General features: G+C 38.4%; 1 protein-coding gene across 1 annotated transcript; it reads left to right on the forward strand.

The window, feature by feature from the left end:
• Positions 1 to 1,841: 1,841 nt before the first annotated feature.
• nicn1 (nicolin 1) lies at positions 1,842 to 13,896 on the forward strand. Its single transcript, XM_084746124.1, has 7 exons — positions 1,842 to 1,959; positions 3,747 to 3,896; positions 6,894 to 7,073; positions 10,765 to 10,878; positions 11,701 to 11,769; positions 12,279 to 12,383; positions 13,642 to 13,896. Exons 2-7 carry the CDS (start codon positions 3,750 to 3,752, stop codon positions 13,681 to 13,683), a joined length of 657 nt encoding a protein of 218 aa, XP_084602250.1. The 5' UTR covers positions 1,842 to 1,959; positions 3,747 to 3,749; the 3' UTR covers positions 13,684 to 13,896.
• Positions 13,897 to 14,163: the final 267 nt, after the last annotated feature.

The raw sequence follows: 14,163 nt of genomic DNA on the forward strand, positions 1-14,163 counted from the left end.
TTCCCATCAGAAAATCTGTCTGACAGCAAAGTAAGGTGGGGAAAATATAGCATGGACTGGAACTGATGTTAATTATTTTAGGTGTCTCATGTTGCTGCTGACCCCGTCCACAGCAGGACATTGCTGAGCTTCCTGCAGCTGTACTCCTGCTGCTTCTCCAAACTGGCGGCCTGTCGACCGTCATCTACTGTAGTACCTCATACAAACACACTTGAAATAATCTGAACTGTCCCTTTAACTCCATCCCTAATAGTCAAGGAGTTTCTGGTGCTTATAAATTCAAATTAACAAGATTAAAGAAAAAAAAACAGAAAAAGAGAAAGAGAACATAAAGTTGACAGCAACTTTTCATTCTGTGCATTGATTACCGATGTCTCTGTCTGAATCTGTTATTTAATATTTTGATTCTATAGTTTGTGCCAAAACATAATTGAGTCGAATCAAACTGAAGAGGAGGAAGTGAAATAGGTCAGTGGATTCTTAGACTACAAATGAGAAATGATGAGAATTACAAAGTAGATTTATTCATTTGATGATCTAAATGAACAGTGGATCAATCTGTAAAGTGTATAACAACTTTTCATCTGTTCATGGATTATTGCATCTCTCCATCTGTTTTATTCTCTGAGTATCATTGGAGATACTGAAGTGATTATCTTCAGGGTTAATTAACAGTCCACTCCAACCATAATTTGTTCAGAAGTGATATGAAACATTGAGGAAACCTTGTTTCAGTTTCACCTGGATATCATTACAGGACCGCAGAGGGATATCTGCTGATTCCTGCCTCGGCCTGATAAAACCATCAGGTGTTCTGTGTCTGTCTCCGTCTGATACGGGCTCTGCTCACCTGAATCTCATCCTGACAGGAGATTGTGCCTGCTGGGGACGAGCATATTTCATATTTAGCAGATGGGATGTTTTCAGAGGGGTGTGGAGACGTGAATGAGTTGATGAGCTCAGTGAGAGAGGGTTTTAAAATTTAACACACCACCTCTGTCACTGGCTGTGTGAGGGGGGGTTTAATACATGGAGTAAGTCTGCCCTCTGCTGCTCATTTTCTGTCATGACACTCGGACGTATGTAGAGGCCTGCAGCAAAACAAACAAATCAGTGATACCATGATCAGGATGTAAACTTAAATTAAATTTTGGTTTTGATTAAAAGTGGGTGTGAATTAGATAGTTTACTGTTTTGGTCTGAGCAGACTGATCACATTGTTGCTATTTCAAGGAAATGTTCCACATGTTCCACCGTCTGTAAAGACTGATGTTGTTCAATTACTCATTTTGTCATATTTGGAGTACTGCTCAGTCACAGGGTCAAGTTCTGTTACAATCATTTTAAAAAGCTCAAATTGAACAGAAAAGTGCATCTGATTAGTTCTTTATTGTTCCATGTTAATGTCGGTGTGAGATGCAGTAACTATTAACTTGGTGAGCTGTGGAGGCTGAGTGAAAGTCTTGTCTTCTGTTTGCAAACAATAAAAAAAATCACAAGACTGTATATTGTATTTTGTCATGGGAAAGTGAGAACTGGTCATAGTTCCAAGTCCACATACAGTCATGAGAACTGTTCTTTTCTGTGTCCCATTGGCAAATTAAAAACCAATCTTACAAAAAGTCACTAAAAGATCTCACATAAATGGTATTTTGTTGTTGCTTTCTGTTAGTTTCTGTTGTTTTTTTTTTATTGACTTGATCCTGTGTAAGTCAAAATCGTTGTCTTTTTTTCTTGTTGATGTTTTTGTCTTTGTATAATCTGACTTTATTGTTGTTATTTACAGACAGGTTCAGTCAGCTGAGAGCTGCTGGCCCTTTAAGACTCTCACCGTCGCCATGGTTACAGACAGGAAGTAAAACAGAGGACCTTTAGCATGTCAACATCTGATCAGTTTACTCTCATTTTTCTTTTTCCCCTTGACTTGTACAGACCGTGACTGCTCTCCGACCAACAACAGTGAGTCATGAACCAACACAGAGTCTCTTTATGGATTTATTTTTCTTCTGTTTCACACGTTTCAGCTGTTAGCTGCTCTGCTATCATCCCTCTCTGCACTGTTAGCTTCGTGCTAACGCTATGCTAACTTCGTCTGTAGACATTTGTGTTAGTTTGTGGCTCACACAGCTGATTTACAGCATCACAACATGAATATTGAACTTCGTGTTTCAGTGTTGCTGTTCACTTCAACTCAGTGATGTTTTCTGCCGTGTGTTCAACACTGTGAAGTGTCGCTGTCCATGGTGCTAACAGACAGAGACAGAGAGAGACAGACAGAGACAGAGAGCTAACAGAGAGCTAACAGTGATGTTTGACTGGAATAATGTTAATCATATATCACACTGAGAACCGAGAGCAGACAACAAGTACAGGGAGCAGAAAAGCTCTGTAAGAATCTAATGTCATGACTGTTTTTAACAGCTATATTTTCTAGCTCTCGTTTCAAACAAACAGTTCATCATCATCTGCAGCCCTCCTACACCAAAGTCATATAAATTATCATTAGTGAAAGGAATATTCAGGTCGTTTACTTAAGTGAACTTACAAATAACTGCACAAACTCTTGCTTAAATAAAATGACGAATCTATTAGCATCAAAATTCTGTGTAATGTCTTCTTTATCTGAACCTTAGGCATCAGAAGTGAAAGTACTCCTTAGGGCTGGGTATTATTTAAAAAAAATTACAATACCAGTACCAAAACCAGTACCCTTAAAGTGATACTGATGCCAGTAGAGTACTATAGATAGATACTAACAGATACCATCATGTGGCACAGGCATGTAGTTTAGCCATACTTTGGTTTGGTGACATCTTGGCATGTTGAGTTGCTGACTCAAATACACCACGCCTGACTGAAGTAGTGCACCAGTCTCACGTTGAATTAAGTGGAAGAACACATGCAGCCAAACCCTACAAACAGAAATTTCTTTCTTGATCAGAGAACAAAAAGGATTGAAGGCAGGTACCGTCTGACTGGACAAGTTTTGATGCTGCCAGCCTTGGTACTTTGTTATTTCAGTCATTACCTTAAAGGTATTGAGTACTAATACCCAGCCCTAGTACTCATTATACAGAATGGCCCATTTCAGATTAATATTTACATTTAATTTAGAATCAGCATTATTTACCAACTAGGTGCATATGCTCAACAGTAATCATAGTAGAAGAAAAGTATAGGCCAAGGAAATAAAAAAAAAAAAAAAAAGTTTGTCACTTTAATGTTGCAGCTGGAAATGTTGGAGCTCATTTTAATGACTTTATATACTGCTGGGTAGTATTTTGTATTAATAATCAGAATTTGACTGCAAATGTGTACTTATGAGAGCCCAGATTCATTGTATGGTTTTATTGAAAATACAGCTTGACTTTGAACAACAGTTTGTCCCTGAAGTTGTTTTTTCCCCATCAGAGTTCTGATTACCCTGTAAAGAAAATCCTAGAATTAAATATCTCCCTCCCTCTTTGAAAACCCCAGTATTTTGCAGAGCATTCTTCATTTTAAAGGTTAACAGCTGGACACAAGATGTTTCCTACATCATCATCATCAGTTTTTGTTGTGTACTGGATGATGATTTCCTCCAAAATAGTAATGATATCCAACTTCTGTCCTGGTCTGAGAGGCAAGCTCTTAATCTAAAAGCACATAAACACACACTTACAAGGGTCTGCACACACTCTGGCCACTTCAACATATACTTTTAAATAAAATGTATAATTTAAGTTGAGTGTGTGTCTCCTGTGCAGAAGATGAGCGGGAGCGGTGATGACATGAAGCCTGTGAGCTGCACCATCAAACCTCCGGTCTACCTGCAGATCGGAGACACCAAAGCAGACCCGACTCACTCTGGAGTTTGTGTTGTAGACGTCACTCTGCCCTTTGGAAAGCCTGTCAATGTAAGCTGACACTGAACACAGAAATCTGTTGATTTAATGGACAGTACCAGTGGTTTCCATGACAACCATCATACATTCAGTCTCATCAAAAAATATTTTCATGCTTTATTATCTGCAGCCTGCAGAATGAAGAACGGTGTTAACCTTAACTATGGACACATGCTCTTCTATACAGAGATAAATGCATAATTTCACCACATTATTATGATATTAGTTTGTATTTTAGGCTTTTATTCATAAACTGATGTAGGTGGATTAACGCTGATGTGTAGGTCCTGAGAATTCTGACCAGAGCTGAGCATGTGACAAAATAATAAAGTTCAGACAGGAGTAACTAAATCACTTCAGTCATTTCATCACTCGTCTGCTGACGAGGTGTAATATTTTGCTACAGATCCTGTTTATTACTAATTACAATCAAAACTGCCAAACTGCACTGATTTTACAAGATGTTATCTTTTCCACTTTGCTGATTACAACAACATCCAGACCATGTGGGCTTTAGAACAAGGTGAGAGGGGCTGCTGTCTGCTGGAACGTTTTAGAAACAACAATCTACTGATGCTCTACATTAATAAAATATCAATCATCAGGATAACCAACCAGTGTTTCTGGTGCTGACTAGCAAGGGTAAGAAAATTAAATTGTTTACCGTGCACATAGACACCTGAGCAGTGAGGCACCCCCACTATTAGAGCTGGGGGAGCAAATACGTACTTTTGCTTCTATGATACTTTTTGATCAAACAGCTTTGCCAGTTTTAAATATTTGAATAACACAGAGGCAAAATCTTTGCTGCCACATCAGGGGAAAAAATAATCACAATCAGTCATCTGTAAGGCGGTCATAAAACTCATTCCAAGCTGTGTTAACTCAGTCTTTTTCTCAGTGTAACATTCTGAGACAATCAAACATGTATAATATTATCTGACAGTATCTGCGTTCTCTGCATCACCAAACAGGAACAAACCAGGTAGTAACACACCCCCAAAACTCCTCAGCTACCATCACACACACGATAGAAGGTGAATTAACAGTGATATGAGTCAGTCTTTAGTTCAGTGTGCATCTCATCCACCAACCATAACTTTTCTTAGTCAGATATTTTAGTTTTTGAAACGGTTTTCCCACTGTAGTTCCATTAAAAAGGCTCAGCTAACCAGCAGAGGCTGGTGGAGTTGAGGTGATAAGTGATAGAATCCAAACTGTAAAGTCCGTACAGACAACTTTTATCATTTATTAACAATAATTGTGGATGGAACTGATTTAAAAAATTATTCAAAATTAAAATTTTTGTGAAATAAAGGTCAGCAGGATAGAATCACCAAACTATTATACATTTCTCCCCACTGCAGAAACACCAGGTAACTCCTTAACTATGATAAGGTTGTCTGACATCGACTGTTGTTAGTTATTGGCTTGATTGGTACTTTAATTTTAATTTTAATTTAGTGTGTATTGATGACTGTGGCTGATGACTGTGGCTGATCAGGTTAATTATCAGCTAATTGTTTCTAACGGCAGTGTGCAGTAAATGATTGGTCTTTATGTGTGTTTATCTGTCACATACTGCTTCTCATATTTTTATATATAATAGTACAATATAAATTGAGATTGACAGTAAATGTACCTTTATTGATAATGATTAAATGGTCTATATTGCAGGGAATGGCACTTTCAGGTGTTGATTAAATTAAATTTCTCGTGTCAATAATAAGCTTGCACCTCCATTTTTAACTGTGACTCTAACATCATACACAACTTAAAGAATTGTGTGGTTCTGGACCAGTTGCTATGAATTAATTATTGAGTTGCGTCTACTACAAAAACATTCGCTCATATTCTGTTAGAGTTGGTGAAAAAAAAAAAAATCCAGCTCTATTAGTTTGCGTGCTGACCACACATTGACCCGAGAGCCTGTAACTAGATGTAAATGTACCACTGTAGGAGAATGCTTTAAAGAAATATGTGTAATCTCTTCAGAGTTGGATTTTTTGCCTCTAAGAAGTTAAAATAAATTCTCAAAGTACCATTTTCCCTTCAAACTTAATTTTATTCAACATCCATGTTTGTTCTATCTCCCTGCAGCACTGTCTAATAAAGCAGAAAACACACACGCACACAAACAAAACATTTGTTTAAATATAAAACTGTATTCCTGTCTTGAGAGAGACTTGAAATATTTTGGGCACTGACCTACTTTTTAGTATTTAGTCCTAATTAAAACTCATTTTTAATGCAGAGCGACTCCTCATTAGCTCACAGCTCGGAGCTTCAAAGGCGTCGGCCTGCAGCGAGTTTCTGCATGAAGGAATTATCTGTACGGAGAGTTTCCAAGCCTCTGTCTTTAGGTTTGAATGTTAATGCTGTGATTTGGCAGACTCAGTGTTTCTTTAACAACAGGTTGAGACCAAGTGTGGAGGAACCAATATGCTTTAATGAGTCTGAAGACAATATTATATATTTTGAAGTTTCATTTCCTCCAGCAGGTCAACAGAGAACCTCACTTTATTTACACTGACAGCACAGTAAGATCCAATTTAAGGTTGGGTCTGATGCTAAAAAGCTAAAGGAAATCATTTGTTATGAATGTAGATCAATTCTGAATGAAATTGTTTGATCCTAATATTATCAGATTATAGCAGCATGCTAATATAACATGAGAACTCTAGTGGATATCTCTGCCATGTTAATAAAAAAAAGAAAAAACCTGAAAAATCATTCTCATCTGGTGCGGAGCCTCTGCAAATTTATTCCATTAAAAAAAATGATCTAAACAAGTAACAAAAGTATCCAAATAAACAACAGTGTTTAAATGTTTCATTTATAGTTTCCATATTAAGTTTAAACAGTTCGGTGCACACGGTGCTCAGTTATGACACCATTACACTATTACGTCTTAAAGAAAACTGAGAATATGCTGTAAAAAACACTTCACTAACTCTCCTTTAGTTTGTAGAGTTTTTCTGATCCGTGCTCACCGTCTGTCTGTTTCAGGTGGAGGAGATCACCTTTAAGAACTACTACACAGCCTACGTGACCGTGCGTCTGTTGAGGAGGAGCCCTGGGCAGGAGACCCCCGCTAAGTGGTGCACGGCTCTGAGAGACCTGCCTCTGATGGACAACCCCCACACAGAGGGGGGCTCTCAGGACTACTACTCCATCCACAGGACACAGGTGGGTATCAGCAGGTCTCAGCACCTGTAGTCTCCTCAGCCAGAGGCCTGAAAGGCTCGTGTCCTTCACGTTCGAGCTGCTGTGCCTGGATGTACCTGTGCATGACCTCACTGAGCTGCTGCGGTTCACATGCCTGTGGTTCCACACAGACAACGTTTCTGTTGTGGGGCTGCTGCTGCCAGCCTTGTCTTTATGCACTGAGTTTTAAAGAGAAAAAAAGAGCTGTGATCATGAAAGCAGAATGATTTTATTCCCCCTCAGTCAGAGAGAGGGAAAGAGAGCACACTGTAAAAATACCGCCCTTCATCAATTTTTTTTCATGTCTGTGACTTATTCTATAGATATAGACAAAGAAACTGTAGTGAGAGGTGTCCTGTTCCTGATATGTCAGTATGGCTGGCTGTCAACAGATCATTCCATTGTGTATTTTTGCTGAGAATCTGCACACGTCATGCTGAAAAAATAGGCGAGATGTGGCTGCGCTTCTCATGCGGGCTGTGTGGCTGCTCTAACCTGGTAATTTGCATTCAAACAGATGATTTTTCTTGTTATTTAACTGATGTTGTTGACTTCACTGGACAGAATGACGTGCGGAGGTTGTTGCTCTGAGTTCATTTTAAATCTGAGGTCAACACCTGAACTTACCTGCTGGATATTTTGAAATCACGTCTAGTTTGGCAGAAAGTCGTCATCCAGTAGGACAACATAACCTGTCCTAAACATGCCATAGCAGGCCTAATGATCAAACCTACAGCTGTTTATGTGCTGATTTATGTCTTAACATTACATTATACTGTCATATATACAGTATATTTGGCTGGATAATAAATATATCCAAGTATGAGTTAAGGTGTGATATAGCTGATGTTGTCACATATTATCATATTTGAGTTTTCAGTGTTTCCACTGGCTGCTGCTGAGAGGCAGTTATTTTACCTCAGTGTAGTTCATATTGAAAGGCTGTGTGTTGTGTTTGCTGACACAGAAAAGAAATAAAAAGTCCCTGAGCTGTAGGGTTGCCACCCGTCCTGTATAATACAGGATTGTCCTGTTTTGAAAAATAAAATGAACTGTCCTTTACAGGACGCAATGTGTCCCTTATTTTCATGCACACCCAACTCTACTGCATAGCACAGTGTCTTCACATACTTGGAGTGATATGAGAAATAAAACCAGACAGTTATAATTGATGCAACTGGGGATGCCAGAGTGGGCAAGGAAACCACCCTGATACTGTATTTCCTGTCAAAATGGCCACCGTCATTCTCTGAGGCTGTGTTCAGTCCAAACTAACTACATGACAGGGGGATGTAACGCACATTCAGCGCTTTTGGCGACTGTAAAGTCCCTCTTTAGCTTCCTGTTTTTACTGGAAACATGTGAATATGCAGACTCAAATAGCACTCTGCTCGCTGTTTGATGAGGTCACATGAAATCTTCTGTATAAGACACAAGGACTCGTAAAAATGAGATATATTAGTGCAGAGACGTCCCTCTGCAGTGCTCAGATGTTGTTTACTCCTCTAAAGTCTATAAAAACGCTCATAGCAACAGAATCTGAAGGTGATGACAAATTATCTTGTTTCAGTGGTTCAGAGTGCTCAGCTGCAGCCAGGAGCTTGTTTTCATGCAGGAACACTGCAGACTGGTTCCCCTGAATGTTCCTGTTTCCAGTCGAACTCTTCTACACAAACTGCAGCTGAACTTCACATCGGATCTGTAAACCAACACGTCCCGCCGGACATCAAGCTAAACACAGGCTGCCAGAGCTCAGTGCCGTTTATTTTACCCCTCAGCTGCTGCTGGAAGGAAACCAGCCAAGTCTGCAAGAAAAGGCTCAATAAGCAGCCCTGTAATGTTGATATGTGGAGACAATGCAAACTGAGTAATTCTTTATTCCTTCTATTTATTTCTCGTTTATTCTCTGTGCAAATGGAGCCAGATGGTGGGCGGTGATTTAATTTTTGTTTACTTCGGATGGCGCTCTGAGTCTGACACGGTTTAAAGGGTAATTGTGAAAGTGTAAATGATGTTTATTCACTGTTTATGGCTTATTGTTTGTCATATTTTGCCTTAGGGGATGTTTAGTGTTTTCTGTTAATGCAGTAAGTCTCTACACGGGGACTTGAACACCTTCAGGAACCAAAAAAATTATGTCATAAACTGACTTTTGCAAAACAAAAATGCAAAAATGCAAAACAATAGTTATTTGTCAGAAAAATGCTTATCATATATTTTCATCCTGCTAAAGTTTTTTTGTGTGTCTGTTTGTGTTGTTTTATTGCCACAGTTGTTGGTAAATTTCAAATGTTATCTGCAGATTTTCTAACTTTTTCCGCCAGTTTCCTGGTTTTTTAAAGGGTCTGTATGTAACTTTCAGTACATCCTTGTTATAAATGACAGCAGTCCTATTCAGAATAATATTATTATCTGTGTTGTTTCTTTTTATTTGGATCATTGTCTCCATGATGCTAACTAGCTTGCTGTTTCCACATCATGCCACAAGACACAGCCAGCTAGCCAACATCGACATCACCTTAGTGAAGGTTATAGATACCCAGTTAGCTGCTCCTGCCTCCTTGAAAGCAGTTGTTAGTTTAGTCTTTTTTTGTTTGTTTGTTTTGTAGAGTTACGTAATTTAATATTGCTAAAATCAACATTGTCTTGATAGACAAGTTAGAGTCATTGATCATGTTAGCTGGTGAAGTTATTTGGCAAATTAGCCAACTGACATATCCACCCAGATAATATTTTGCTAAGGCTAACATTAGCGAGCAAGCAAGCTAGGGTTAGCTAACCAATCTACCAGCCAGATCAGCTCCAGGTGTCTGGATGAGTTAGCTGATGTGATCCACTCGGTAATCAGTTGTTATGAATTTGATTGATCAAGTAAAATTTAATTGATCTGCTATCAAATAAACATCTGAAATATAACACTATTTTTATAAGTGTGATCCATACATACGTTTACATCATTATATGTTTCATAATGCTGTCAGAGAATATGACTGAGGGGGAAAAATGCATTTTGTATTCAATGGAATAAACAAAATCTTCGTTTTTAAAAAACTAATCAAACATAAATGTTTGTGTTGTGGTTGGTGCCAGTTGTTTGTTAACGTTAGCTGACTCCATGTCTAAGCTAACGTTAGCAAGTAACTCATGCTATTTATAATTAATACGTGTACATTTAAGATTTTTAGAAATTGCACTTCAGACAGAAATAACTTCCTGCTGCATCTGTCGGTCCAATCGAGCGAATCTGATGTCACCATGTAACCAAACAGGGGAGGTTGAAGCTCAAAATTGTTCGCCAAATTACATGCTTAATTTAGCATGTTTTGCTAACTAATATCACGAACACTGTTATAAGGAAACTGAAACTGGATTATCAGACTTTTTAGTGGATGTTACTTTAAGACCGTTTCTCTTCGGTGATGTTTGTTCACTGCTGGTGAAGAGAAACAGATACCAGTAAAACTGCTGCACTAATTCATCTCACAGGATCCATGAAGGAATCTGTTTAGAACTTTCCAAGATTTCAAGTTAATATTTAACAATCCAGTGTGATTTATTTCAAATAAACACTGTTGTTTTTCCACATTTTGCTCATTTAGCTCTCCAATTATTCAGATACCCCAGCAGCTCTCTCTGTCTGTCATTACTTCTGTTGTTCTTTCTTGTGTTTTAGATGCAGGTGGCGCCGGATCATGTGGTGTCTGTGAGACTGATCCTGAGACAGCCGTCCTCTGCCTGGTTAACCTTCAGCCTCGAAGACATCAAAATTTATCCTCACATGGAGCCGGTTAGTTTTAGTTTAATTTTATTTTTCTTGACAGACAGAAACTGTATTCAGATTTTTTTTACAATCAAAGTAAATATTAATCACAAACTCAGTGAGACAGTAAAGATAAAATAATTTACTGAGCTTTTATATACACACAGTAGCATCAGTATAATATTCAAGGCATTGATTTGATTTTTAGTGTAATTTTGCTTCTGATTTGTTATTTTATTTTTTCCAACTGTGTTCATCCTATTCACAGGTTCTCTACCTGAGGTTTCTTACAGTTTTTCCCTGTTGAAGGTTTTTTGGGGAATTGAGGTCCATGTTTACCGACTAGTCACTAACTTTGTCTGCTGTTTGGTGCTGAACAGGCACACTGGGTACTTTTTTTGTTGAAAACAGCTTCTTAGACTGCCTAGACTCAACAGAACATTACAGTTGCAGGCAGTAAAATAAAACGATGAGCTGAGAGACGCTATAAAGCCTCACAGACCTGAGGGCAGCTTGAGTCAGGCGGTTATTCTCTGAATGTTTTTGTTTGTGATTCTGTGAAGCATCTTTCAAATGATTCTGATGGAAGTTTCTGTTTGTCAACCGGTGAAAATCAGTGAAATCTGTTCAGCTTGTAGCTCGCTGGCTCTGGATCTCTGGATCTGGTGTCCTGCACAGTGGTCCATCACAGTGTTATTCCTGATGCTGCCAGCAGATGGAGCCAAAGTAAAATCCAACACACACAGAGGCTCAAACAAACCATCATGAAATGATCTCAACATGGTGACATTAGTCAACATTAGACTGAACTGCACAGGTTGAAATGACAGTTACTGTTGTTCATTCCAGGACCCAGAGAAGGAGGTTTCTGATTGGCTGTCTGACCTGACCCTGGTTGACCAACACCCTGACCTGGAGGTACACATGTGGTTTTGTTTGTGTGTGTCTGACTTTAATGTAGTTTGTGTTTACAGGGTCACATGTATCATTCAGGACACTGAAATCATGTCTTCAGGGGGTGTCAGGAGTCTGGTTTACAAAAAACACAGTTTACAGTCCACTTTTTTAGACTTTTAAACTAATAAATAGATAAAAAAAAAAAAAAATAAAAAAAAAACATTATTTCCCTACCAGAAATGTGTTCCTGTTCATATATTCAGAGAAACATGTTTATTTCCAATTTTTTTTGTTCCTTTATTAATTATTTTATTTGTTTTTAGTCTAAATTTACCATTTAAAGCCTCACTGGAGTATTTGAAAATTGTATTATCATTTCATAATGCAATTTCAAATGATGCATATTTTTATATTTAAAACAGTTGATTCATGTTTTAATGAACATCAAGTGTTAAAAATTCAGAATCAGTGTTGTGAGATTTTTGTGTCAGGGCTTCTGCTTGACATCTGTCTTCCTGTTTGTCTCTCAGGGCCTCCCAGACCCTCAGACTGTGTCCTCCAGCATCCAGCAGATGTGGGCTCTGACTGAAGTCATGCAGACCAACCAGACCACCGCCTCCATCGGACGCTTTGATGTGAGTCTCAAACACGCAGAAGTAAAAAGGGACGGAAGCAAAGGCGTGTCCATCCCAGAATGTATATACATATATACATATATGTGTGTGTGTGTGTGTGTGTGTGTTTGTGTGTGTGTGTGTGTATATACATATATATATATGTGGGCACAGCTTTTATTTTCAGATGGTTATTCAAATCTGTTTTATTTGTATAGCACCAAATCATAACAGAAGTTATCTTTTCAATTAGAGCAGGTCTAGACTGAACTCGTTAAGATGTCCCGCCCACACCGCTATCTGATTAATTAGAAGTCACAAGTAATTACCAATCAGGACTGACGGCTGAGTCACAGACAGAGAGCTGCTCCGGTGAGCTGAGCAGAGCAGAGGAAAGTTTCAATAAACTTCTGGTCCAGTTTCAAAGTTACACAACTGAAAATGTCCCAAATCATGGTCAGGATTTTACTCGATCGATGGAAGTGAGAGAGAGTTTTAAATCAGTCGCTGAGAATTATAACTTTACAGGTGCTATATACATTTACCCTGGTTTAAAATTAACTTCATGAAAACGTTTCTGTGCAGAACACATCATGAGAACATTGTCATTTCATCTGTCAGTTCTTATCTTGACAGGAGCCTGATGACATATAGCACCTCTCCATAACATTAATCCAAATTGTTGAAATTTTCAGATTTTTTTTAAGGTAATGGAGCAAACTGAAGATCTGGCTTTTCTGACTGTGTGGTTCGTCTATATTAGTGTGCATGAGAACAAAATCATTCACCCATTTAACTTTATCATTCATTCTGACCTTTTAAGAAGTGTCAGACTATGTCATCTGTCCTGAGGGCTAGAGGTTACATATTTATTAGACCTATTAAGAGGTCTTATCTGGATTTATATAGATGAAGCAGATGATCTCTAGTAGGCATAGCTTCTTTTTCAGTAATATTAGATTGAGGTAAAATGATTATAGCAACACTTGTTATGTTAAAATGTCATTCATGAGCCTTGTGATCAGTCGGTGTGAAGCAAAAGACTTCTTACAACTTACGATGTACTTCAGCAGCTCTCTCTTAAGAGGGACAATCTGGGAAATACTTGTAGGAAAATAAGTTTCTTTGCTAAGGTTTACTTTAGAATCCTTTGTCGAACGCTGACGTACATTAAAACTGGGACACGTCCCTGATCAGTCAAAGTAAGTGAGAGCAGCTGTGTGACTGTTCAGAGTCTGTAATGAAGAACAAAATGAATCATGTTTCTGTGTTGCTGCAGGTGGACGGATGCTACGACATCAACCTGCTCTCCCTGACGTAACGTGGACGTCGTGTTCTTATGCTGTATGGAAGCCTGGAGGACCACACTTCAGGATGTGACTGAGTGATGACAAAGACCTATACAACATAAAGTATCTGCTGAGGAACCACTGAGAACAGCTGCAGAGAAGAACAAAATATCATGTATGTGCTGCCTTTTTATTAACTTTCACATGAGAGAACTATTGTTATTTATTTATTTATTTACATGTTTTTTTTTCTGGTCAAACATTGAAAGCTTGCACTACATCATGTGAGTTTTGGTTGTATTTAAGCTCATTATGTCAGTGAGTGAAGGATGAACAGAACTTAGCGACCGTCTGAGAACATTAATCCTTCATGATGTTGCTGTCAATAGAATAAAAACTAATATTCTTGTCTTTGCTGTGTGACTGAGCTGTTATCAGACAATATTAACTCCGATTCATCAGGGAGTTTGATGCACAGACTCTCAGAGGAGTCTCTTAAAATACATCAGCCA

The sequence above is a fragment of the Lutjanus erythropterus genome, chromosome 2 (genome assembly GCF_056507025.1).
Source record: "Lutjanus erythropterus isolate fLutEry1 chromosome 2, fLutEry1.hap2, whole genome shotgun sequence".
NCBI classification, from domain to species: Eukaryota; Metazoa; Chordata; class Actinopteri; order Lutjaniformes; family Lutjanidae; genus Lutjanus; species Lutjanus erythropterus.

What these genes read in the sequence shown, in the direction of transcription:
- nicn1 (XM_084746124.1), top strand. Translation starts at nt 3,750, where the DNA reads ATGAGCGGGAGCGGTGATGACATGAAGCCTGTGAGCTGCACCATCAAA. An exon ending in ACTCCATCCACAGGACACAG is followed by an intron (nt 7,074 to 10,764) that starts GTGGGTATCAGC and finishes CTTGTGTTTTAG; the next exon opens with ATGCAGGTGGCGCCGGATCA. An exon ending in TTTATCCTCACATGGAGCCG is followed by an intron (nt 10,879 to 11,700) that starts GTTAGTTTTAGT and finishes TGTTCATTCCAG; the next exon opens with GACCCAGAGAAGGAGGTTTC.